The 25,334-nt window shown below is 33.5% G+C and overlaps 2 protein-coding genes across 3 annotated transcripts in view; both read left to right on the plus strand.

The window, feature by feature from the left end:
- The first annotated feature begins 5,963 nt into the window (after window positions 1–5,963).
- LOC142351766 (uncharacterized) lies at window positions 5,964–16,895 on the plus strand. Its single transcript, XM_075403915.1, has 5 exons — window positions 5,964–6,286; window positions 10,852–10,906; window positions 10,985–11,108; window positions 13,072–13,214; window positions 16,618–16,895. The coding sequence occupies exons 1-5, from the start codon at window positions 5,999–6,001 to the stop codon at window positions 16,671–16,673; spliced, it is 666 nt and encodes a 221-aa protein (XP_075260030.1). The 5' UTR covers window positions 5,964–5,998; the 3' UTR covers window positions 16,674–16,895.
- An 81-nt stretch (window positions 16,896–16,976) lies between these two features.
- LOC142351871 (uncharacterized) overlaps window positions 16,977–25,334 on the plus strand; it is a 104,866-nt gene continuing 96,508 nt past the window's right edge. Inside the window, exon 1 of one of the 2 annotated variants that reach the window (XM_075404111.1) lies at window positions 16,977–17,253. In XM_075404111.1, coding sequence (XP_075260226.1) covers window positions 16,981–17,253 — 273 coding nt within the window. In that variant the 5' untranslated portion in view covers window positions 16,977–16,980. The remainder of the gene's footprint in view (window positions 17,254–25,334) is intronic. The other variant, XM_075404113.1, reaches the window with a different exon arrangement.

Consider the following 25,334-nt stretch of genomic DNA (forward strand, 5'->3'; position numbering starts at 1 on the left):
AATTTAAATTTTTTTTAATGAGGGAAGACATTATTTTGCGTAATTGACGGTTTTGGACAATTAGGATAGAGTTCGTTTTTCTTCTCTTTTTCTACGTCGAACGGGTAATTAGTGCAACTGTGTTGTTTTCGATGGTTCGGTATGTATGATGCTGATCCTGGTTTATGAAATTGGCGTTTGGGGCAATAGGCTGCCTTTCATCCTAAAACACTGGTGTTAAAGTTCTGCCAACTGTTTATGTAATTGTTTTCAATCTTTTGACTTGCACTCAAAAATGTGAATTAGTACTTTGCCCTTATAGCAATTTAACTATTGAAAAAAATCTGAAAGAATGACTTGTGCAATTCGGTCCGTGGCACAGCAAGTTCGACAAAGAGATTGTCACTGTGCGCAATCATCCGACAATAAAACACTAACAAATGTTCCGTTGTTGTTGAACATTTTTTCGAAAAGCTGATTGTTCAATAAAAGGCACGGAGTCGTATTGATATAAGCTTGCACTCGATATTCCTAGACTTCTCATTTAATAGTAAAAACAAAAATCACCTTAGTATGATCGTTTTTTAGAATGAAAAAGGTTTGTGCTTTTTGAGTTTCGCCTCTACGAGGCTAAATATAGATGATCCAATTTTCCAAAATTGTTTTGTACTTCGAGTGAAAATAGACATCCGGATTTGATGCAGATCAAAAATATCAGTTGTTGTTGTAATTGTAAGAAAAGGCAATGCTTGTTGCTAAGATAGAATGGGTTTGCACTGACATTGTTTTATGTTGAAAAACTAAGTCTCATCTTCAACAGCTTGGAACGCACCTCTTTTCTTGCAATATTTGTAAAATTTACTGAGGGAAAGAGAATCTGGCCTATATATGTATATATAAATTGGAAAGATAGTTGGATCAGTAATATTTTGAAATTGTTGCAACCCGTAAAATTTCTTAGTCGCAGTGCTAATAGAAATGGAATGCAAAACTCCCAAAACATTTTTTGATTGGAGAGGTTGATTGAAATTTATGCTCGAAAGTAAACTTGAGAAATGTTCGTAGGAAGTGAGTGTCTGAAGTTTTGATAATTTCTTAGGTCGTACAAAACTTTAAGTTTTGTACCCACAGCAAAAATGGTTCTTTAAAGAACTCAGAAGTCCAAGAGCTTATTTAAGGTTATTGCCTAACTTGGCACGCTATGGTCCAGAATGTTTGTTTAGTTGAAAGAAGCAAATCTAATCAAGATGTTTTGTCTCTTCAAAAGATAATTGACGATGTTTATCCAGTATGTTGTCCGAATTGAATAAACAAAGAATTTGACGGTTTGCTTAAGTTTTTGTGCATGCTCAATTGTCACTTTTTAATACCTGAAACGGAGTTGATTGCAATTTAAAGTGTTTTAATGAGGTAAGATATTATTTTGCGTACTTGACGGTTTTGGACAATTAGGATAGAGTTCGTTTTTCTTCTCTTTTTCTTCCTCGAACGGGTAATTAGTGCAATTGTGTTGTTTTCGATGGTTCGGTATGTAGGATGCTGATCCTGGTTTATGAAATTGGCGTTTGGGGCAATAGGTTGCCTTTCATCCTAAAACACTGGTGTAAAAGTTCTGCCAACTGTTTGTGTGTACTTGTTTTCAATCTTTTGACTTCCACTCAAAAATGTGAATTAGTACTTTGCCCTTATAGCAATTTAACTATTGAAAAAAACTGAAAGAATAACTTGTGCAAGTCGGTCCGTGGCACAGCAAGTTCGACAAAGAGATTGTCACTGTGCGCAATCATCCGACAATAAAAGACTAACAAATGTTCCGTTGTTGTTGAACATTTTTTCGAAAAGCTGATTGTTCAATGAAAGGAAAGGAGCCGTATTGATATAAGCTTGCACTCGATATTCCTAGACCTGTCATCGAATAGTCAAAACAAAAATCACCTTAGTATGATCATTTTTTAGACTTGTGCTTTTTGAGGTTTGTGCTTTTTGAGTTTCGCTTCTACGGGGCTAAATATAGATGATCCAATGTTTCAATATTGTCTTGTACTTCGAGTGAAAATAGATATCCGGATTTGATGCAGATCAAAAATATCAGTTGTTGTTGAAATTGTAAGAAAAGGCAATGCTTGTTGCTAAGATAGAATGGGTTTGCACTGACATTGTTTTATGTTGAAAAACTAAATCTCATCTTCAACAGCGTGGAACGCACCTCTTTTCTTTCAATATTTGTAAAATTTACTGAGGGAAAGCGAAACTGGCCTATATATATTTGATTTCTAAAGAACTGTTGGAACGTTTAAACATGACAATAAGAACAATGGCCCGTGGTAAGTAAATGAGTTGCTAGGGTGCATATAATTTTCATGAATTTTCATTAGCAACAAAATTGACATTCCAATTCTAACATTACAGAAAACACAGGTTCCGCGGTAAACAAAGAAGAAAAATGGGTTTTTGACTCAAAATTGAAGGAAAAAAATTGCATTTCCTTATAATAGTTTTTAAGAAATATGCTAAAATTTCTGCAATTACATTTGAACTAAAAAAGTTGCAATTACGTGTGATTATAATATTTCAATGGTGCGATTTCATTTTTTATTAGTTCTGGATGAGAAAATTTTTGGTAAGTAAATGCTAAAATTGAGAAGACAGTTGGTAAGTAGTGCGAATGCGTACAAATAGAATTCTCCGTATTAGAAGAGCGGCTTTGCTTGATAAATTGGTATGATGATTTGATCATCAATATTTTGAAATTGTTGCAACGAGTAAATTTTCTTAGTTGCAGTGCTGTAAGAAATGGAATGCTTTTGCCTCGCATCCCGCTACCAAAACATTTTTTGATTGAAGAGGTTGATTGAAATTTATGCTCGAAAGTAAACTTGAGAATTGTTCTTAGGAAGTGAGTGTCTTAAGTTTTGATAATTTCTTAGGCCGTACAAAACTTAAAGTTTTGTACTCACAGCAAAATGATTCTTTAAAGAACTCAGAAGTCCAAGAACTTTTTTTATTTAAGGCTATTGCCTAACTTGGCACGCTATGGTCCAAAATGTGTAGTTGAAAGAAGCAAATCTAATCAAGATGTATTAAAGATAATTGATAATAGTTTGTCCAGTATGTTGTCCGAATTGAATAAACAACGAATTTTACGGTTTGCTTAAGTTTTTTTGCATGCTCAATTGTCGGATTTTTGTACCTGAAACGGAGTTGATTGCAATTTAAATTTTTTTTATTGAGGGAAGACATTATTTTGCGTAATTGACGGTTTTGGACAATTAGGATAGAGTTCGTTTTTCTTCTCTTTTTCTACGTCGAACGGGTAATTAGTGCAACTGTGTTGTTTTCGATGGTTCGGTATGTATGATGCTGATCCTGGTTTATGAAATTGGCGTTTGGGGCAATAGGCTGCCTTTCATCCTAAAACACTGGTGTTAAAGTTCTGCCAACTGTTTATGTAATTGTTTTCAATCTTTTGACTTGCACTCAAAAATGTGAATTAGTACTTTGCCCTTATAGCAATTTAACTATTGAAAAAAATCTGAAAGAATGACTTGTGCAATTCGGTCCGTGGCACAGCAAGTTCGACAAAGAGATTGTCACTGTGCGCAATCATCCGACAATAAAACACTAACAAATGTTCCGTTGTTGTTGAACATTTTTTCGAAAAGCTGATTGTTCAATAAAAGGCACGGAGTCGTATTGATATAAGCTTGCACTCGATATTCCTAGACTTCTCATTTAATAGTAAAAACAAAAATCACCTTAGTATGATCGTTTTTTAGAATGAAAAAGGTTTGTGCTTTTTGAGTTTCGCCTCTACGAGGCTAAATATAGATGATCCAATTTTCCAAAATTGTTTTGTACTTCGAGTGAAAATAGACATCCGGATTTGATGCAGATCAAAAATATCAGTTGTTGTTGTAATTGTAAGAAAAGGCAATGCTTGTTGCTAAGATAGAATGGGTTTGCACTGACATTGTTTTATGTTGAAAAACTAAGTCTCATCTTCAACAGCTTGGAACGCACCTCTTTTCTTGCAATATTTGTAAAATTTACTGAGGGAAAGAGAATCTGGCCTATATATGTATATATATATATATATATATATATATATATATATATATATATATATATATAATATATATATTTGATTTCTAAAGAACTGTTGGAACATTTAAACATGACAATAAGAACAATTGCCCGTGGTAAGTAAATGAGTTGCTAGGGTTTATATAGTTTTCATGAATTTTCCTTAGCAGAAAATTTGACATTCCAATTCTAACATTGCGGAAAAAACAAAGATTCCGCGGAAAGCAAAGAAGAAAAATGGGTTTTTGACTCAAAGTTAAAGTAAAAAATTGCATTTCCTTATAATAGTTTTTAAGAAATTTGCTAAAATTTCTGCAATTACATATGAACTAAAAAGGTTGCAATTACGTGTGATTATAGTATTTCAATGATGCAATTTCATTTATTATTTGTTCTGGATGGGAAAATTTTTGGTAAGTGAATGCTAAAATTGAGAAGATTTTTAAGTTCAATAGTTCAGAACAATGAGGAGTGAAACAAATATGGGAGCGATTTAGTTCAAAATCGGCCTCACGAAATTTCACTTGAGTTTTTTGATAGACTAAAGTTAACAGAAAACATAACTTAAAATATAAATTTTATAAATATGGACTGACTTAAAACCCCCAAATTGTGATTTGCTTTTTTTCGCTTGTACTTGATCATTTGATGTACCCTAATGAGTTCAATGATTTGAGTTTTTTTTTAAACTAAATTAAAATCACTGTCACTCAAAGCAAAAAACGTCGGTAATAGCCTGACAAATGCAAAGCATTTGGCAATACTATGCAGCATAATACTTTTAATCATTTTGAATGATTTTGGTCAATAATTGCATACAAAATATTTTTGGTGTTATCCATTTTTTGATAGTCTCCTAGATATAACTGAACTCCTGAACTCACGAAGAATGTGTATGGTAAAATCTAGCACTGGATAGAAAGGTCAGCTTAATAAAAATTGAAGCCCTTGCGGTTAATAGTCTGAATAATTCTAAAAATTAGTTATTCAGATATAATTACATCACAGCTTATCTGAGATTTGTTCATTTGTGTTCCGATATGCGTTTTCTCTAAAAGTATTTGTAGACGTTTTAGATTTTTAGATGTACTGCTGTGATGGTAATGAAAAAATATCAAATATTTTTTAAATTAAGCGAAAACGCAACGCATGTTGCTAAGATAGCATGTGTGTGCATAGACAGTGTTTTATTTTGCTAAGTAAATTTGATCTTGAAGAGCTTGAAATGTACCTCTTTTCTTTCAAAAATTGTGAATTTTCAGGGAAAGAGACAATCTGAAGTATATATTCTCCATTTCTAAAGGATTTTTGGAACATTTAAACATAACAATATAGCCCGTTGTATAAATTATTATAACCAGTAAAGTTAGCATTGCAATTCTAACATTGTGTAAAGCATGAATAAAACTGCCTCTTTTTTTAAACGGCAATTTTTATAAAAATTCAGGTTTCGGACTCTCCAAATTGCCTCAAAAAAATTTGCAATTCAAAATGATAATGTGTAAAAAAAATGAGCAATTACATATGATTATAGTTTTTATTGAATATTTAATCTTTTTTGGATGAGACTTCGGTAAGAAATAAATATTAAAGCTGAGAAGTTGGAATGCAATAGCTCAGAACAATGCAAAGTTAACGTATATTGATGAGCGTATTCATTACCCATTAGCACATGTGCTCAGAGAATGCAACAAATCTGAATCGCAAACCCTGGACAGCCCGCATCAAAAATTGTCTTGCAAGGTCTAATTATAAATAAAACTGGCTTTGAATTCAGATATCTCTTTTGAACCGGTTTCCTTTCGATTATGCAACTTCAATTTTTGATATATTTTGCGAACTTCATGCTATTATTTTATTGTGCTACCTTGTATAACCTCCCGAAGATATTAAGTATTCGTTTTTTACTAAATACAACAGAAATTATTGTTTCAGAATGTTTGCTGCTGTAACAAGGGTTGTATTACGCAATCAAAAATTTGTGAGTCAGATATCAGTTTTGAAAAATGCTGGTTGTCCATTTCTAATCAGCAACACCAGGTGTACGGCTGGTTTAGCTGAAGACACACCCCCTAGCAGCGTATTACCTGACACACGGCGTCAGACGGGTACAAGACGGTTGATATACAAGTTAGAGAATGAGCACAGAATGTATTCGAAGTTGAACGTTGCACTATCCAGTATGTTCCCAGCAGGTCTATCAATACTGGCCCTCCTAGCTATTGTAAGTTGCATTTTGATGTGTTTATAACGGTGGCGTGTTTCATAAAAGTGAAGATTTCGTCGATGATCAATTATCAATGATAAGCACAGCTGCTCACATAGATATGCAGCTACAATGGGAAACTGGCTCATTTCCGTTTGATTGTTTTATTTAATAATTTAATAACAGTAAAGTTGAAAATAATAACATTTTATAACAAATTTTGATGCAATTTATAACTGCATTTTGTTTAGAAAAAGTAAAAAAAAATCATTTTTTGGATAAGTTTGTTTTGGCAAGCTTTGATAGCCGTGAGCATTGATTAAAGAATGATGCAATGTTTTTGTTTCCAAGAGTTTGGTTATCTGCTTAGCTTTCTTATCAATGAGGCGACCACCTATTTTTTTGCTCTAACAGTTGGTTGAAAACATTGCAAATGAGAAAAAAGAATTACAAGCAGGGCCATGAGTTTTCAGTTTGAGAATTTCCTGTTTTGCAAATGGTTTAAAAAGTGTTTCGTCCACCGATTAATTCGAATTAGTTGCCACTGGGCTATGCTGGCACCGACTTTGAAAATTGAATATAGGTAATCTTTTAGGGTCTTCTAAGCGGGCAAAAACTTCAATTTTGCTTTGTACGGTCGCCCACTTTTTTGGTCTAAAAACTTTTCCAAACTGTCTTGTGTTTTAGATAAGAATTAACCCTTACCGAAAACTTTGGTTTTGAATTATCTGTCTAAAATCGATTTATAAAATTGGTGGTAAATAGCAAGAGGGAACAGTACACCCCTATGTGACCAAAAAAGTGACCCGCTCGATTTGCAAATTGGATAAAAGTTGATGACGAGGAAAAGGCAATGATGCTGCCAGTAAGTGCTTTGCGTGTTCATTAAATATTACAACACAGTTGTTATTGCCTTCAAGAAATTACCAAACTTCAAGGCGAAGCCGATTAGTTGATTAACCTCTTGAGGACGTTAACAACCGAGTTCTAATGTTCTAATTAACTCTCGTTGCGATTAGAACAGTTGGATAAATTCTACACTGTTGCCGTGATTAGACTATGAGTTTATCTCACTTTTGTTATCTCTTCTTTTTTATACTAACACTTGTGATAAAAGATTTTGATAAACTCGTAATCTAATGACGAAGCTGAATTCGTAGTACGAATTGGCCTTCAACGTGTTATGTCGCCTGTAAATTACGCAACTGTTGTCATCGCTACAAGAGTGGATTAAAAATCGATGGCCAAAGGTTAGACCTTAGCTCCAATGAAATTTAACGTTTAGCCGCAGTTTTTCTAAATGTGACTTGGGTCAGGAAACCATTAGAAAGTTAGAAAAACGAGAAACATTCTGAATATTTCGAGTTGGCGTTCTCAATAACACACAGAAACTCTAAAGAGGCAAAGTGAAGAAAATTTATTTGATGGCTTAGTTTCGGCTCTGAAAAATTTTACTTAATTTGTAACCAGAATTGAGATTTCAGTTTTATAAAGGACGTTTTAGAGAAGAATGTTAATTTTTCATAATGATCATTTTTGAACTATAACTGGCAATAAATTGAAACGAACGAAGCAATCTAGCTATATCGTTTTTAACGCTCAATTTTTTCCTAAAATTTAGACCTTATGCTCAATGAGCTTTTTTTGTTTTCAATTTTGGTCGATCGATATATTCATCGTAAATAATTTTAGTGGTATCGTTAAAAAGCCCGCTCAGTGTTATAAATTATAAAGACTTTTTTGTAACTTTCGTTTTTTACAGGGAGTTATCGAGTGGCAAAGTATTGTAAATATCCGACCGTTTTTGTTCTCAATTTCCGCTGAATTTTCCTAAATTTTGCTGAAAAATTGTAAAACTGTTAAAGGTAGTGTTACTGGTTTTACCTTTAAAGATAGAGGAGGGTTGCTGAATCGTTTGGCTTGGGTTTTTCTGGCTAGAATTGTTCCTAAACTCTTCAAAGGTCTTTTTCATCTAGAATGGAACCAGATACGTTTCTTTAGCCCACTCTGTTTGAATTTGCTGGAAGCAGAGACCTAACAGCTGCTAACACAGTCTCCTTGAACTCTCAAAAAGAGCTAGATGTACTTCCGAAGTAATCTCGAAAGGCATACAAAATGCATCATTTATTTTTTATATAAAGAAAAATTTCAATTAATGTTTGACCTTATTTATAAACCTTTGGAACATTCGGGTGTCATTTTGAGCGTGCGGCAAGGTCAGAGCTGTTTTCGATTTCATTATGTATTCTTACAATCAAAAATTGTTCCAGCTTTTTTCTGGCCTTTTTCTGAAATGTTTTTGCTTTTGTTTCTTAAGGTTATTGACGAGAATTTAAAGTCGGCTTCCATTTTATTACAGATGCCATTTCCGGAAAAAACAGGCCCAATGAACATTTTTTTTTCTTTTCAGAGAAAAGCTCATTGCTTTATGTCTTTGACGAAGTGTTTTTGTAAACTTTATTTCAATTCTTGTCTTTTGCCCTCCTTTGTTATTATTTTTGCAGTCTGTGGACTTGGTCTCACTAATCAAAGATTGAATTGACTGATTTAGGAGGGACAAGTGAACTTATAACACTTTCAATTGTTATCTAATGTCTCTTAAGACGAAACATATTTTTGTTTTGAAAAATGTGAGTGATTTCTCGAACTTCGCAGCTTTTTTATCTTGTTTCTGTTAACTTGAGGCTTATCATCAGTAAAACAGGTCAAACTTTCTTTTGTTTGAGCTAGCAATTAATCGTAATGACGAATTTTTTAAACTAACGGCTTCTTGGCTTTGATGCTACGGGTTTTCATAAAAGTTTTGTGCTTTTAGTGCATAATTACACAATTTTGAGGTGTTTGTTTCCGCTTGAAATTATCACACTAATCACAGTTCCAAATGAAAGATCGGACAGCGTTAGAAATAGGTCTAACTGAATATTCAATGTTATTAGTGAATAGTATCTGATTTTAAGGGCTGCGATACCGTTCTGTGGCAAAATTTAGTCAAGATTTTGAGTTTGGCACGTGTTTAACGTTTTTTGTCGTACGCCTAGTTCTCAATGGCCTCGTTCAGTTGAGTAAACGAACATATTAAATGATTTCAGTGCATAGCTAATGGATTTAATAACGTTCAGAATAATGTTTTCCGAAAAAAGTATACTTCGACTTTTCTAATTGTGTTTACCATTTTCGTTATATTTTCTAAACTTCGTTTCCTTATTGTTTTCTGTAAATAAGGCATTCTATTGAGGAGTCTCTTATTATTATCTGTTTCGTTGGTTATACTTTTCTACTCATGTGTTAGGGCTTTGAGAATTTGTTAGATAAAATTTAAGTTTTCGATACTGTTCTTTCTTTGTGGTTCCTTTTGTTTTTATTTTATTACATTGATCTTTAGGAGAGTAGACCCAATAATTTTACAATGAGATGAAAGTGAAGGTTTGAAATTCCTGAGGTTAATATAAAATAAATGGCTTTAATTATGTGGTTTAGTAAAATTGTTTGTGATATTTTGCGTTCTGACTGAATTTGTTGTTAACTTATAGTCCTCTGACTTAGTCTCACTAATAACAGACGCAATTCGTTTTCTAAGAAGTTGCAAGACAATCTATCTTTTTGTTTAGTTAGAAAATAATATTGGTTCTGAAAATATTTTTTTCCTAAACGATCAACGGATTTTTGAGCTTCGCCAATTTTTTTTAAATCTTACACCGTCAATTTATAGATTTGTCTCTGTAAAGACAAGTCACATCACCTCTGTAGTCAACTACAAATTGACCTTCATATGGGGTTCATTTATGGTTCTTGGTTTTAAAACGACGAGTTTTTTTAAACAAATTTTAATTGTTTGAGCATTTTTGTTTGCTGTTCAGATTTTGAATGTTCTTAGTGAACAGCTTAATGCTTTAATGGCTGTGACACCGTTTTCGCGCAAATTTGTTTGTTTTTTTTTTTTAAAAAAATACTTGTTTTTCTAGTTATTTTTGTTGTGGCAGGACATAAATTGACTTTTGTCAGGTCTTAAATACTTCCAATGGAAGTGTACATGAATCTTTTAATGATTTCAGTTGATATCTAATGGTTTTGATCGCTCTGGCATCAATTGTTTCCAGAAATAGAGACATTTGTTTTAACTTTGACTTTGTGCTTTTTTGCCGACATGTTTCCAAGTCGCAGGAGAGGTAGCACATATTTTCTAATAAAGTGCAGGTTAATTTTTTTAGTTTAGGTTTTCTCTGATGCCATTTTATTTTTGTTATTAATTGTTTCTAAAAAAATATACACATCGGGTTTTCGTCGAACTTAATGCTTGTTGTTATGCAATTTTTATAATTGTTTTTTTTTAGTAGTCGCATTAATGACAGGTCTCATCGGCCCTCTAAAGCGGTATTATTTTAAGCGTTTAGAACGGTATTATTTTAATCGGTTTGTTGAATGGTATTTGAACTGTAGAAATTTCTCAATTTCTCCCTCATATGGCAGAGAATTAAGTAAAAACTGTGGATGAGTGGGGTCGGAACGTTGTGTGAACGCACAGTACCGAGCCTCCTTGTCTCCGTGCATACCGGAGATTTTTTTAAAGGTAGTGCTTGTTTTAGTTCCGTATATGGGATTCAGGCTTTGTCGCATACGGAGTTACAACCACTTTGACAGGTTCGACTCTTACAGTACACACTAGCCAGTTTTCATTTAAAAATCATGTTTCCAAAATAACTGAATTCTGCTTTTCAGGTTTTACTGTGCTTGTTACGTCATCAAGAAGACATTATAGAACAATCACGCGGCTGGATTTCTGCACAGAGAAGAAAATGTTTTTCATGAATCTCAATGGGTCTTTGAGCTCAATGGCTCACAGGTAATTATAATTAACTTCAATAACTTCATGATTTTGTCAAGTTGTTTATTGATAGACATGCACAAATCTTTCAAGCTCATACATCTTGATATTTGCTTGCCATTTAATGTTTCAGTATGATTCTTGTCAAAATTTCTTTATGGTTCATTGTGCAATCAATCATTACAGTATTTCCAAAACAATAAACGTTGAGAACGTCTGTCAAGAGTCTATGAAAGCGTGAGTGACGTTAAATGAAATCAAAATAGATTTTGCTTTAAATGTTTTAGAATTGGACGTTCTCAAATTGTGCCTATTCAGCTCCCAAAAATGGCTGTTGTTTTTTAATGTTCTGTCCTAGATAGCTGGTTTGAGCTTTGAGTCAAATGAAAAGTAACGACTAATTCCTCTTTAATTTGCACATCACATTTTCAAATCAACTTAGTGCTAAAACTGCTGAAGAAAAACTTCTCACCGTTCCTATTTTTTCAGAGCTCAGTGATTGATTTACCGATTATTTGATAGCATCAGTTTATTAATGGCTCTGGACGTAAATGCAAAATTTTTGCTTGGTAATTTTCTTTTAAAGACTTTGTTGTTCTTTTGTTGTACTTTCGGTCGCTTGATTGACTTGACTTCTCAATTTTTGCTCACCCTAAATTGCTTTCTTTCAGAAATGAACTCTGTTCCTAACATGAAGACGATAGTTATAGCACGGAAATTGCAAAGCCATTATAGCTTAGTGTTTAAGATCTCAGACTGGCATCTGTATATAGAGGTTTCCTTTGTCGGTACTTTTTGCACCCATAAAAAGTTTTCCATGCTACACCCCATGGGCACCCCCTCAATTAAATACCCCGCATGAGAGCAGTTCGTTTAATTGAACAAACTTTTCATTTATCTTTCGATCAGCTTTTGTTTTTTACATGTCACTATTTTCACGTTCGACTTCTAACATTTCTCACTCAATGTTTCAACTGAATGATGTATACCATTCTTCACAAATTCACCACGAGGAAGTGAATACTGCCAAAGCCAGGAGAGCGAAATGAAAAGAAATTGGATGAAACGGTACATCTCGGTCATTGGCCGTAGTACATTAGATAATCAAAATTCAAAGTTTTTGCCTTTTAAAGACAGGTTGTCAATTTGTATCTATGTATCTCGTAATATGCTGGCTATCTTTTGAAAAGGCTGGCTATCATTTTGAATAAAAGAAGCGTCCAGTTCACTTAGCTGTTCATTTTGAAGTCATAAAAATAACCAAGAAGAGATAACAACATTAATCCGTAGTTGCACTGCAAACAAGCTGACTTCTGTCGATCTCGTCCTTGATGATTATCTTGTAACTTTTCTCTCTTGGATTATTCAATTTGATAATTGATAATTGATAGTGGTCAAAGTAGCCAAATGAAGTTTTAGAACTACTACCAAACCCCACTCCCTTTTGTTAGAGTTTTGAACGTTAGTCAGTCCCCGAGCTGTTCTAAATTGACTCCAAAATTGGTAGCGTGTAGCGGTGATGTGAACGTTATAACGATGCTTGTTTCCCTGTTAACTGATCAATTGGGATTATTGGGAAAATCGTTTCTACGTGATTTCAGAAATTTTTGAGATTCCAGAAAATTAGTTTATCAGTTTTTTTTCTGTGTTCAATTTTTGACTCTCCCTAATTTCAGTTCCGTTGCTTTTTTAATCAGCAACGCACCAGTAGATAGATTTTGTTAGATTACAGCTATATTTCGTCTCGGATTAAACTTTTTTGCTGGACCACAAAACAAATCTTTTACTGTTGGATTATATAAAATTAGAACTCGAAGCTTTAATTAAAAAATGAAAACTAGGTAAAACGCTAAAATGCCTTTTCTATTTCTCTACGACACTATGATGGACTGAAGACAGAATCCTCTCTTTTAATGTAAATTTATTTCCTCATTTTTGAAAAATCATGAATTATTATTCTTAACGGTCTTTTTCATTTCAGAGAAATGTCGCCAATTGCTAAATCCGGAGTCATTTTTGACAGAACAGTTTTCGGGCTTCGAACACCGAGATTCCTGCGAGTTAAAGGCCACACTGGAAAGTATCATTTTCACCCAAATGGACAATTCGATCGCCGTTTTTTAGGTAAGACGTTATTAATTGAAGCACGGTAAGCCCGAAGTTTGATTGTTACCTTTTATTGTTGAAAAGCAGCAAAATTGCAGGTCCACTATTTCCGCAATTTTGACTTATCTGAAACTTTAGGCAAAGTGGCTTTTAGCCGTCGGTCGGTGGTTTAAAGGATTCTAGTCGGCTTTGATTCTAGTATACAAATTTGCGTTTCGAATTCGCTGTGTATTTTTTTCGGCTCAAGTTGACTCAGTAGTTTCAACACATGCTGTGCTTATTAAGTTTATCAAAACTCGCTTACAAATTGCACCAAAAGCTAAGGCAACAGGAATATAGCAATGAAAGAAAGCCGCATTGCTACGATAACCTTGCATCGTCGCATTGGTAGAAATGATATTGTTTTCATGGATCCAAAGATATAAGCTGAGCGTAGCATTGCGGCTTTCCGTTATATTCCTTGATGGAAACACTGTCGTTCATTAGCTAGTTGCCGGAAAGGAAATCGCAGAAGTAAGTTTTGTTACTTCGGTTAGCCTGCAACTTCATGTTTTGATAAATTTTTTCGTGCTAAGAGTCTTTTTAATAGTTGTAAAAGTGAGTCCTGAAAATTCTATGCATGATTCCTTTTTTGTTTTTTTTTCGGTTTCTTCGTCATTTTTTACTGGTAATTTTTTTCATCTTCAGTCTCCTACGTTTTTTTCATAACCTAAGGAATGCATTGCATTGGCACCCTGTCTTTTTTGTAACGTATCCCCGCATTTTTGTCAGTGACGTCACTTTCAAAACGGGATCAACTGGTAAATCCCAGCGGGCATAGATTCATTTTTGGCAAGAGGTTGCACTTTTTCTTGTTTTTTTGCCCCTTAATTGAGGTTTTGGTTAAACGGATCTTAAATTGATGTTGGCCACAGTTCGTAAATGTTTTGTGCAAGAAACTGTTTCTTTTCAAATCTGTTTTTTTTTCGTTATATCTGTTGGTACCGCAAACTTACACAAACAATTGAATTGGTTTCAATTTTGAAGTTCTGTCCTTTTAGTCTTTGAGTTCAAGTTCTCAATTGAACCTCTTTTGAGCTTTCAGCTGAGTTCTTGTGTAGTTGTTAGCGTTGCAATGTTCTCTTTGAAGACAATGATCAAGAATATTTGGCGAATCTTACATATTTTTTTTTGAAAAAAAATAATTTTTTTGAAAAAATAATTTCTTAATTTCAACATTATTTTAAAAGAGTTTTGGTTTTTCTTGTCTCATCAAGAAGGATTTCTCGTTGATGGTGCTTCATTTTGAATGCTTGGTGCGCTCTTTTTTTGTGATTTGACCGGAATCCTAGGTTTTAATGCCCTTTAAAACCAAAAGTATCTGCCATTTAAGTGCTACTGTTTTTTTTCTCTAAATTTGTGAAATCATTTTTTGTCTCTCTTTGACCCCTGGTCTTCAATTGGTCTGCTGATCAGGTCGATGATTTTTCTGGTCCTTTATTCAGTTCTTCGGATTGCGTTTCCTACTACGTCGTCACTTTCCCTGCTACTGTTTAATATTGCGATATACTTCTTAAATTAACTACAGAATATTTCCGATTGCGGAAAATTAGGTGACTTAGTAACGCGAGCTTTTTTACATTGGGACAGGGAGTTTTTCTAGTAGCAGGTTTGACGCCTAGAAGTTTTGATGCTTATTTGTGTTTTTTTAGTAGATTGATTAATAGCCGCCATCTGGCTCTCAAAGGCTACTGTTTAGGTGCTTCCTCTGAATCGTATAGGGGGCGCTGTTTTTTTTTGAGATTTGTTTTCTCATTTTGATTTTTAAGTTGAATTTGAGTTGGGATTTTGTTTGCGCTGAAGGAGGACGTGGAGAGAGAAAGCGATTGAATACATCGCTGCATGGCTTTTTTTACTCCCACCTTCAATAAAGTGAAAAAAACCGTGTTTGAACAAAAGGCCGTTTTTTGTTCCCATGCGGCTATTTGACTGTGGATTTTAGCCAATAAAAATCCGTTGAAAATCAGTTCAGGACTTGTGGTGCTATGTTTTTAAAATCCAAAGTGTATAATCACAATTTTTTATCACCTTTCTGTCAAAACAGGATAAACATGTAATGCCCAGAAGGCATTAATTTCTGTTGGTCCCTACATCGGTTTTGGTAATCTTGCAACTGCTCAGTGCCCTGAAATTGATGGAAGGCCTAAATGTTTGAGCCGCAAACTTCAAGTGGTCAGTTGAACCTCTTTTGAGCTTGACACTGAGATTGAGCGTCGGTTTTTAGTGGTTCAGTTTTAGTTTGATGATATTAACACCAAGAATCTTCAGCGTATTGAATTTTACTGTTTTCTTGCTGATTTCAAGTTTTTGACTTTATCTGATGGTTTTGACTGCCTCTGCTTGTCTCTTTTTCGTCATCAAAGTTCACCATGGATTGAATATTCTGTTTTGTGCCTTTTTAATGATTAACCTTGGTACAACAAGAGATCTACATTTTATTTGCTAATGGTTAACATTCTTTTTAAATTTGTGAATTTAATTTTCTTTTCTTTAGCAAGTAATGTTCAGTTGGTCTGCTGGTCAGGTAAAGGATATTATAGTTTTCCGTTCAATTCTTTGGATTCTATTTGTCTTGCTATGTTCTTTAAATTGTTTTTACCTGTTTGGTTTTAAGTAAGTCACCACTTTCACGGTTCACTTCTTATTTACCTCTTCGGTTCAACTGAATGGAATTTAGAACTCGTTCAGCAAATTTACGCAATTACGGTGAAGGTCAAAAGGGGAAATCGGAAGAAATGGGATATTTCAAAAATGCCCTGGCACTGAGAACTGTTATTTAAAGGTTTCGTGCAATCGTGAATCAAAGTTCCTTCGAGTATACTGCTAATTGGTATTATTATTAAGCTCATTGTCCTCCAATTTAGAGGCTGAATTCACCATATTTATTGAAATTATTAAATTAAATTAAATTTTTTGCGTTCTGTTTCAATCCCACATTCGGCCAGTGGGGTCAACAGGGGGGGGGGGGGGGTATTTTCAGGTACTTCAGGCTATCTTTTACGCAGAACTGATTTTTTCATTTCATATGTTAGAGTTAGATACTGTTTAGAGTAGACTACACATTTTTGGTGTTACTTGATTAGAATAGAGTGTTTGGTGCATAGTGGTTAGCTACAGGTTTTTAGCATCAGTGATTGGAAGTAGGGCACTGTTGATTAAAAAGAGGGCAGTTTTCAAAAGAACCTTTGAGGCAATTTCATGGTTTGATGGGCAATTACTGGAGTTTTGAGAACAACTCTCGACAATAGGTCGAGAGCAATTTGTTCGACGTTAGTCGGTTATGTCTCCTTTCGTAGGTCTGCAATTAAATCACCTTTTGTCTTTCGGGACCAATTAATCCAATAATTATCAATGATGTTTATTTCTTTGTGTGTATGTTTAGAAGCCTGGCAGAAGACTGCGACGTCTCACTTCAGGAAGGAGTCGAATTTGAACTAAATTAATTTCCGATGAAATTTTATAAATGATTTTTATTTTGGGTACGTTGAAATTGATGAGTCTTAGGAATGATAGTTTGGCGAGGAACAAATGAAACAAAACTGCAAAGAAACAATCGAACAGAATAAGTGTGCTTCTTTTTACTGAATCTTGTATGCACTTTGCTATTTTCGATCTGGTTTCTTTAGCGATCTGGCTATTATATACGTTCATTCATAACAAGTCGTTGTTAAAGTAGCAGTCTTAGATTTATTTTTGACGGAGAGAGAAAATGTGATTATCAACTTATTCCATTTCAGAGGGAATTATGTTGAATCATCGTCTAACGTTGTGTTCAAGCTATAATATGACTTCTTTTACATCGCGAAACACAAACTCAATTTTTCATCACTTAGCAAAACGTTCTCTTCAATTGAGCTCTGGGCTGAAGTCAAAAGCGAGCAGAGAACAATTGTCTCTATATATTCAGAAAGCGGGATCAAATGTGGTGTATCAGAGTCACAAGAGCCAGACTAGAAAGCTGGCTGCTTTTTCAGTGATGGGCGCTGGTGCTGGTGCCTTTTGCTCCTACACCGGTAAGGTAAATGTTTCTTCACTTAAATTTTCTCGTAAGATTGTAATGCATGTGCCAAGTCGTTCTGATTAGCGCAGTTGGTTTAAAAATGTTACTGGACTGAAGACTAGTCTCCTTTCTGACATAATTTGGATTATTTTTTTGGGTAGTGTTCATTTAATTTAAGAGCAACGGTTGTTTCATAAGAAAGTTTTTAATTGCTCTTGAACGTAGTTCATAGCAATTATTGTAAACGTGTGTGTCTTTTTTTATGCAAAATTTTTGCTTGACATCTTTGACTTTTCGAGTGACTTTTACGCCCTTGACTTTTTGCATTTCGCGTGATCTAAATTTCCCTCTCAATCACAATTTCAAGCAGCTGAACTCAATTGGCGGCAATTTAATACTAAAAGTCAAATGAAAAGTGCGCCGAAAATGGTGTCATTTTTTACTTTAAATCTTAAAAGTGGTATATGTTAACCTCTAATGTGGTTATTTGAAGCCCACTATAGAACTTCTTAGTCCCATTTAGCCCCCCCCCCCCGACTGAAGCAGGCTGCAATTGATTAGAGCTCCCACTAGTCGTTCAAGAGCATTTCTTCCGACGCTTAGTCGGTTATGTTTTAATTGGTTTTTGGTGGCCGTTAAACGAATTTCGTGACAATTTTTTGGGTATTGTTGGTCTTGGTATTTTTTTTTGTTTTTCCTTCTGATTTGAATTATCACTGTCTCTAATAGTAAGGCTCAACCCAAATTGTTTAGAAGGCATAAATTGATTAGTGCAGTTTAAGCCGGCTTTGGCTTTCCTTCCTCACGTCTTTTTTGAGAGAAATAGATTTTTGAATGTTGATGAAGGTATTTTACAAGATATAATTACTTTTTTGGCCATTATATGAGCTGTATGTTTTTTTACTGCAAAAATAAGCACCATAAATGATACAAATTTCTGCAAGTTTTTTGAAAAATATTTTTGTCATTTTTAGTTTTTCATGATCAGGGGTCATGAAACTTGCTCTAAGTTTCTATAAAAGGCTACTGCATATTTTTCAATGGCAATGGAATGGCTTTCGCCATTTCCCCAAATTTTGCAATGTTTTGATAAAACTTGTTTTTCAAGTTTTTTTTTCTGAACTTTTTGTTATTTGATTTTTTTTCAGTCAAGGGCCAGAAAATCTTCAGGGTTTATTAAGAGGTTACTGCATAATTTCTATTGGCTATGGATTTGTTTACAACATTTTTATATCACGATTTTTAAATTTTTTTGAGGTTTTATTGCCTCACAAGCCAGTTAACCTCCTCTAGGGTTTGATAGCATGTTACTGCATCGCTCCTAGGGGAAATGGAATGGTCGCCAGCATTTCAATGTCACGAATTTTTGCATTTTTTTATAATGTGTGTAACTTAATTTTTTCTGTAAACTTCTGTCATGTTCTTAGTTCATCGATCTTTTTTAGACAATGAAACTTCTTAGGGCTTGATATCGTCTGGTCACTCGATAGCCTCTGGAGCCATTTTCTAAGGTTATTAACTTTTACGGGCCAATGAAACCCTTTAAAGTCTTGCAGATGGGCTACTGGAAATACTCCAGAGACAAAAGGTGGCTTTGAACTTTTTAGTATTGCGAAGTTAACAAACTTCTTTTGCAATTTTAAAAAAAAATCAAAGTATTTGTTCTATTTCTATTTTAATTATTTTTTTGCCAATAAACCTCTGGCAAGGCTTATGCATGGTTTAATGGGTATATTTCAATGAATCAAATTTGGACTGAACGTTGTTATTCTTCAAGTTCTTTGAAGCTTTTTGTCTTTTAGTATTTCTCTAGTGTGCCGGTGATTCTTCTGTAGGGTTTCATAGTATGTTCCTGCATAACTGATAGTGGCCATATTGTTTTCAATATTTTAATGTCACAAATATTAGGAATTTTTATAGTTTTGTTTTAAACTTTTAAAATTCTTTTTTTTGTTTTCTGAGTTTATTGATCTTTATGAGCCAGTGAAAATATTTCAGGCTTGAAAGTGCGTTACCGGATAGGCCCTGCAGACAGTGAAATGGTTCTGCTGGTATCATTATCCCGAATTTTAACAAATTTCTTTAAAGTTGCAGCTGTTTGCAACTGAATCTTCGTATTTTTAATAGCCGCCCTCATCTTCTCAGCCGGCTATTATTGCGCTCGTATTTTTTTTTTACTTCGTCAAACTTTTTTCGCTTTAGCATTTTGCCGCTTTTTCGACATTTTGCGTGAAATCTTTTTGACTTCTCTAGGCTAGTTTCTCTCTTCTCTCATTCTGCTAAAAATGAATTTGAACATCGGTTGCTAAGCAAAGCAATTCAAAATGAAAAGAGTCGGTATAAAAAATTGAAGTCAGAAATAGAAACGGGATAAACCCATAAAGCCCAATTTTAAATGCCCGCTATTTGAACGTCGTTCCTATAAGTCTTAGTTACCACCTCTCATGCTTATTGGTGTTGATAGTAGCCCCTGTAGCCTCTCTCTAGGAAACAGAAGTATGTTCAACTACGAAATGCCATCAAAATAAATCGGACTTAAAAAATATTTTTGTACAAAAATCTTTTTTTTTCAATATATTCTATTCGTTCAATCCCAATCATGCTTATTGGAATCAACGGCGGCTATTTTTCGGCAATCTGCCCGGTATGTTTCTGAGTTTAACTATCTTTACGGGACAATGAGACTTTTTCAGCTTTTGCAGATTTGTTATTTGATAGATCCCAGAAAAAAAATGGCTTTGAACTTTTATAAATAATGGAAAGTCTCGAAACTTTTCTTAAATTTTGCTTTTTTTTCGATTTTTAAGAATTTGTCATATTTCTCGAGTTTTTCTATCTTTAGTGTCCATTAATCCTCTATTAGGGAGTGTACATGGGATAGTGGGTATATTTAATAAAATTTTGCCTGTACGTTAACAGTTTCAAAAGTTTTATTATTTGTTTTTTTAGTTTGTTTGGTTATTTTAGTTTCTCAAATTTTGAGATTGTTTGTCTTGTTGGCTGGCATTGTTCAATTGCCCTGCTGGTCAGATAGGGTAGTTCTATGTTTTTCAATAATTTCTTTGGATTGTATTTCATGTTTTTAATGACTTGTACTGACATGTTTTTTAAAGATCTGTTCAAACCTTTTTGTTCCGACCCCTCTTGGGGGGGACTATATTTTCAATTGGGATTTTTTTTCCGTGAATTTTGGCCAATCGATATATTCATCGTAGAGAGTTGAGACTGGTATCATTAGAAAGCTTGTCCAGCGTAGAATATGGAATTAAAAAGATTTTTTTGTTTTCGTTTTTGACAGGGAGATATCGAGGTTTAAACTTTCGAGGAAATAGAGTGTGTTCCGTTGATTTCATTCACCTTTTTTCGGAATTTTTGACTAACATTTCGCCTATTTTGATAAAATTTGATAAATTTTTTCATGAAAATAGTGTTGATTTTACGTTTAAAGAGAAAATACATTGTCGGCTATTATCATTGAATTTTTTTGTCACAAATTCCGGCTAAAAATTCAGACTTTTTCATCAAAAACAGCTCGAAATATGTTTCTTTAGTCCACTCTGATTAAATTTGCAGGAAGTGCACACCCAAACATCACTAACACAATCTTTGTACACTACAAAGGGCGCTAATTCCACTTCAACTTCCGTCGAGAGTGCTCTGTAAATATCAACTTCGCAATTTTGTTCCTTTTATTGTCTGTTTGTTACCTGGTCTCGTTAATTAAAGGTTAAAGATAACATTATTTTTGTCAAAGGAAGGTGTCAAAAGGCATTGGTGTCACAAAATCTATTGTTTTTAAAGAATTCCTTATGAATTTACTGGCTTCGACACGGGTTTTTCACAAAAAATGAATTATTTTTTGATTTTTGTCATATTTGACGTTCTTTTTGTAGACGTAAGACGTGTTCTGGTTAATTGAAGGTCTCGAGGCCTTCTTTTTGAAGAATAAACGAACCTTTTCAATTTTTCATTTTGTAATTAATGGCTTTCATGTCTTTGGAAATAAATTTTTTTCGAAAGAAAACAAGTATAACATAATTCTGCATTTTTTTTCTTTTTTGGCTAATTGTTGCTTATTTTCCTTATCGATGTTCGAAGAAGGTGCAATCGAATATATTTTGGGGACCAAAGTATGGCTTTACGGCTTCCAAAGCATTTTCTGGCAAGTTTTAATTGATTTTTAGTTTGTTTTCTATTTGTTGTTCTTTTTGTAACTGCATAAAAAATTGTATACCAAGAGTTCATAATTCCTTTCTTGAGAAGCATTGGTAATTGTAAACGTATGGGATATTTTAGTTGATTCCTAATGGTTTTCATTACTTTGAAATTAATTGTTTTTTTAAATTCAGTGAGTTTTCTAACTTTAAAGTTTCTGTTCTTTTTTGTCTAATTGTTACCAAGCTTATTTATGAACTGGCAGAAAAACATTTTTTTTTCTGGTGAATTACGAGTTATTTTGTTGATTTTCAGTTTTATCTGACGCTATTTTGACTTTGTTATTAAGTTTTGTTTTTTAAAACGGACATAAATTTTTTGATGTATTTAATGTTTGTTGTTGTTGTTTGATTTTGCCGTTCATCTTCTCTCGCTTTCTTAACATCGGCATATCTCATCAATCTAATGCATCATTTTTTACTCCACTAAGTTATTTGCTTTGGAGGCTATCTTTTCGTTCGTACGCCAGTTTTTTTTTGAAAAATACTTGAATCTATTCCTCATTTGGTAGACAATTATGCCAAAATTGTGGATGAACGGGGTCGGAACATTATGTGCAATCGCGCATTACAAAAAATGGCTTTGAACTTTTATAAATAATGGTAAGTCTCGAAACTTTTCTTATTTTGCTTTTTTTCGATTTTTAAGAATTTGTCATATTTCTCGAGTTTTTCTATCTTTAGTGTCCATTAATCCTCTATTAGGGAGTGTACATGGGATAGTGGGTATATATAATTAAATTTTGCCAGCACGTTAAGTTTCAAAAGTTTTATTATTTGTTTTTTTAGTTTGTTTGGTTATTTTAGTTTCTCAAATTTTGAGATTGTTTGTCTTGTTGGCTGGCATTGTTCAATTGCCCTGCTGGTCAGATAGGGTAGTTCTATATTTTTCAATAATTTCTTTGGATTGTATTTCATGTTTTTAATGACTTGTACTGACATGTTTTTTAAAGATCTGTTCAAACTTTTTTCCGACCCCTCTTGGGGGGGACTATATTTTCAATTGGGATTTTTTTTCCGTGAATTTTGGCCAATCGATATATTCATCGTAGAGAGTTGAGACTGGTATCATTAGAAAGCTTGTCCAGCGTAGAATATGGAATTAAAAAGATTTTTTTGTTTTCGTTTTTGACAGGGAGATATCGAGGTTTAAACTTTCGAGAAAATAGAGTGAGTTCCGTTGGTTTCATTCACCTTTTTTCGGAATTTTTGGCTAACATTTCGCCAATTTTGATAAAATTTGATTTTAAAATTTTTCATGAAAATAGTGTTGATTTTACGTGTAAAGAGAAAATACATTGTCGGCTATTATCTATAAATTTTTTTGTCACAAATTCCGGCTAAAAATTTCACGAAATTCAGACTTTTTCATCAGAAACAGCTCGAAATAAATTTCTTTAGTCCACTCTGATTAAATTTGCAGGAAGTGCACACCCAAAAATCACTAACACAATCTTTGTACACTACAAAGGGGGCTAATTCCACTTCAACTTCCGTCGAGAGTGCTCGGTAAATAAAACTTTGCCGTTTTTTGCTAACATTATTCGTTGATTATCAAAAACGCAGCATCTACTTTTGATTTTTTAACAAACAAAATATCTATATCAATGAAATTCCAAAAATTGAATATTAAATTCAATGGAAAATCAACACTAACAGGACTATTTCTGTACCAATCTTGGACCGTTACAATCCAAAAATAATTCGGATTGTCGTCAGCCGGTTTTTTTATTTAAAAAAATTCGATCTTTTTTATTTTAAATAAATAACAGAACTTTTCAAATCAAAGCTCACTAGTGATATGTCTTTTTGGCTTCCTAATTGGCTTGCAATTAATTTATCTAGTTGATTGCTTGAAAGCCTATGGTCGTTTTGACTTTTAAAATAGTTGATTTTTAAATAAAAAATGGCTTATTGAACTTTGCCTCCATTTTTCTCCTATTTTGGTCAACTTGTAGCTTAGTGTCGGCAATCAAAGAATGCTCCTTCTTTCTGCTGAATTCAAATTAAGTCTTTATTGCTGTTTTACGCCTTAAGTTATGGTGTTCTGGCTTTGATACTACTAGATTTCACAATTTTTTTTTAATTTTTAGGCATGTGCCGATTTTTCATGTTTTCTAATTTTGTCAAACTATCACGTTATTGTCAGTTCATATATCACTTTTTCGCGTTCAAAATAACGCACAATTGATAATATTTAAATCGTTAAGGATATAGATTTTGGTTCTTTACCGCTTTCTCGAAGAATTTAATTGTATTTTTTAATTTTGTCTTTAGCTGTCGTTTTTACTTTCTTTTCAGTCGTATTTAATTTCCTGTACAATGACCCGGTTTGATTAGCTTTTCCTGGAAGAGTAGATGAGTTGAAGTTTTGATATTAGAAGATAGATAATGGCTTTCTTGACTTTGAAAACAATTGTTTTCCAAAATGAAAAAAAAACATATCAACTTCGCAATTTTGTTCCTTTTATTGTCTGTTTGTTACCTGGTCTCGTTAATTAAAGGTTAAAGATAACATTATTTTTGTCAAAGAAAGGTGTCAAAAGGGATTGGTGTCACAAAATCTAATGTTTTGAAAGAATTCCTTATGAATTTACTGGCTTCGACACGGGTTTTTCACAAAAAATTGAATTTTTTTTATTTTTGTCATTTTTGACGTTCTTTTTGTAGACGTAAGACATTTTCTGGTTAATTGAATGTCTCGAGGCCTTCTTTTTGAAGAATAAACGAACCTTTTCAATTTTTCCCTTTGTAATTAATGGCTTTCATGTCTTTGGAAATAAATTTTTTTCGAAAGAAAACAAGTATTACATAATTTTGCATTTTTTTCTTTTTTGGCTAATTGTTGCTTATTTTCCTTATCGATGTTCGAAGAAGGTGCAATCGAATATATTTGGGGACCAAAGTATGGCTTTACGGCTTCCAAAGCATTTTCTGGCAAGTTTTAATTGATTTTTAGTTTGTTTTCTATTCTGTTCTTGTTCTTTTTGTAACTGCATAAAAAATTGAATACCAAGAGTTCATAATTCCTTTCTTTAGAAGCATTGAAAATAGTAAACGTATGGGATATTTTAGTTGATTCCTAATGGTTTTAATTACTTTGAAATTAATTGTTTTTTCTAAATTCAGTGAGTTTTCTAACTTTAAAGTTTCTGTTCTTTTTTGTCTAATTGTTACCAAGCTTATTCATGAACTGGCGGAAAAACATTTTTTTTCTGGTGAATTACGAGTTGTTTTGTTGATTTTCAGTTTTGTCTGACGCTATTTTGACTTTGTTATTAAGTTTTGTTTTTTAAAACGGACGTAAATTTTTTGATGTATTTAATGTTTGTTGTTGTTGTTTGATTTTGCCGTTCGTCTTCGCTCGCTTTCTTAACATCGGCATATCTCATCAATCTAATGCACCATTTTTTACTCCACTAAGTTATTTGCTTTGGAGGCTATCTTTTCGTTCGTACGCCAGTTTTTTTTGAAAAATACTTGAATTTTTTTATGTTTTTCTATCTGTTCCTCATTTGGTAGACAATTATGACAAAATTGTGGATGAGCGGGGTCAGAACCTTATGTGCGATCGCAAATTACCGAGCCGCCTTGTTGGCCTTTTCTTGTCAAAGAGAAGTCAAATTGGAGTAATGGTTTCAGTCACAGTCACGCAGGTGTAGACAGAAGAGCGAAAATCAAGTAATTAAAAGGCGTGATTTTTTCGAAGTGCTTATTAAAGTGAAGGGAGAGAGTGGTGCTAAAACAGCAAAATTGAGAGCAATTTTTTCCACGTGAGGCTACTTGACCTGTTTTTCCTATTTGTTTTTCTTAACTTAATTTAATTGTCTGTTTTTCTTTATCAAAACTCGTTGAATTGTCTTTCAAGACTTGTCCTGTGAAGAT

The sequence above is a fragment of the Convolutriloba macropyga genome, chromosome 13 (genome assembly GCF_964194025.1).
Source record: "Convolutriloba macropyga chromosome 13, txConMacr16.3, whole genome shotgun sequence".
Lineage (NCBI taxonomy): Eukaryota > Metazoa > Xenacoelomorpha > Acoela > Convolutidae > Convolutriloba > Convolutriloba macropyga.

Excerpts from the sequence above, each read along its gene's own strand:
- LOC142351766 (XM_075403915.1), top strand. The coding sequence starts at position 5,999 with ATGTTTGCTGCTGTAACAAGGGTTGTATTACGCAATCAAAAATTTGTG. Across the intron at positions 11,109-13,071 it reads TTGAGCTCAATGGCTCACAG|AGAAATGTCGCCAATTGCTA; the intron begins GTAATTATAATT and ends TTTTCATTTCAG. Across the intron at positions 13,215-16,617 it reads ATTCGATCGCCGTTTTTTAG|AAGCCTGGCAGAAGACTGCG; the intron begins GTAAGACGTTAT and ends GTGTATGTTTAG.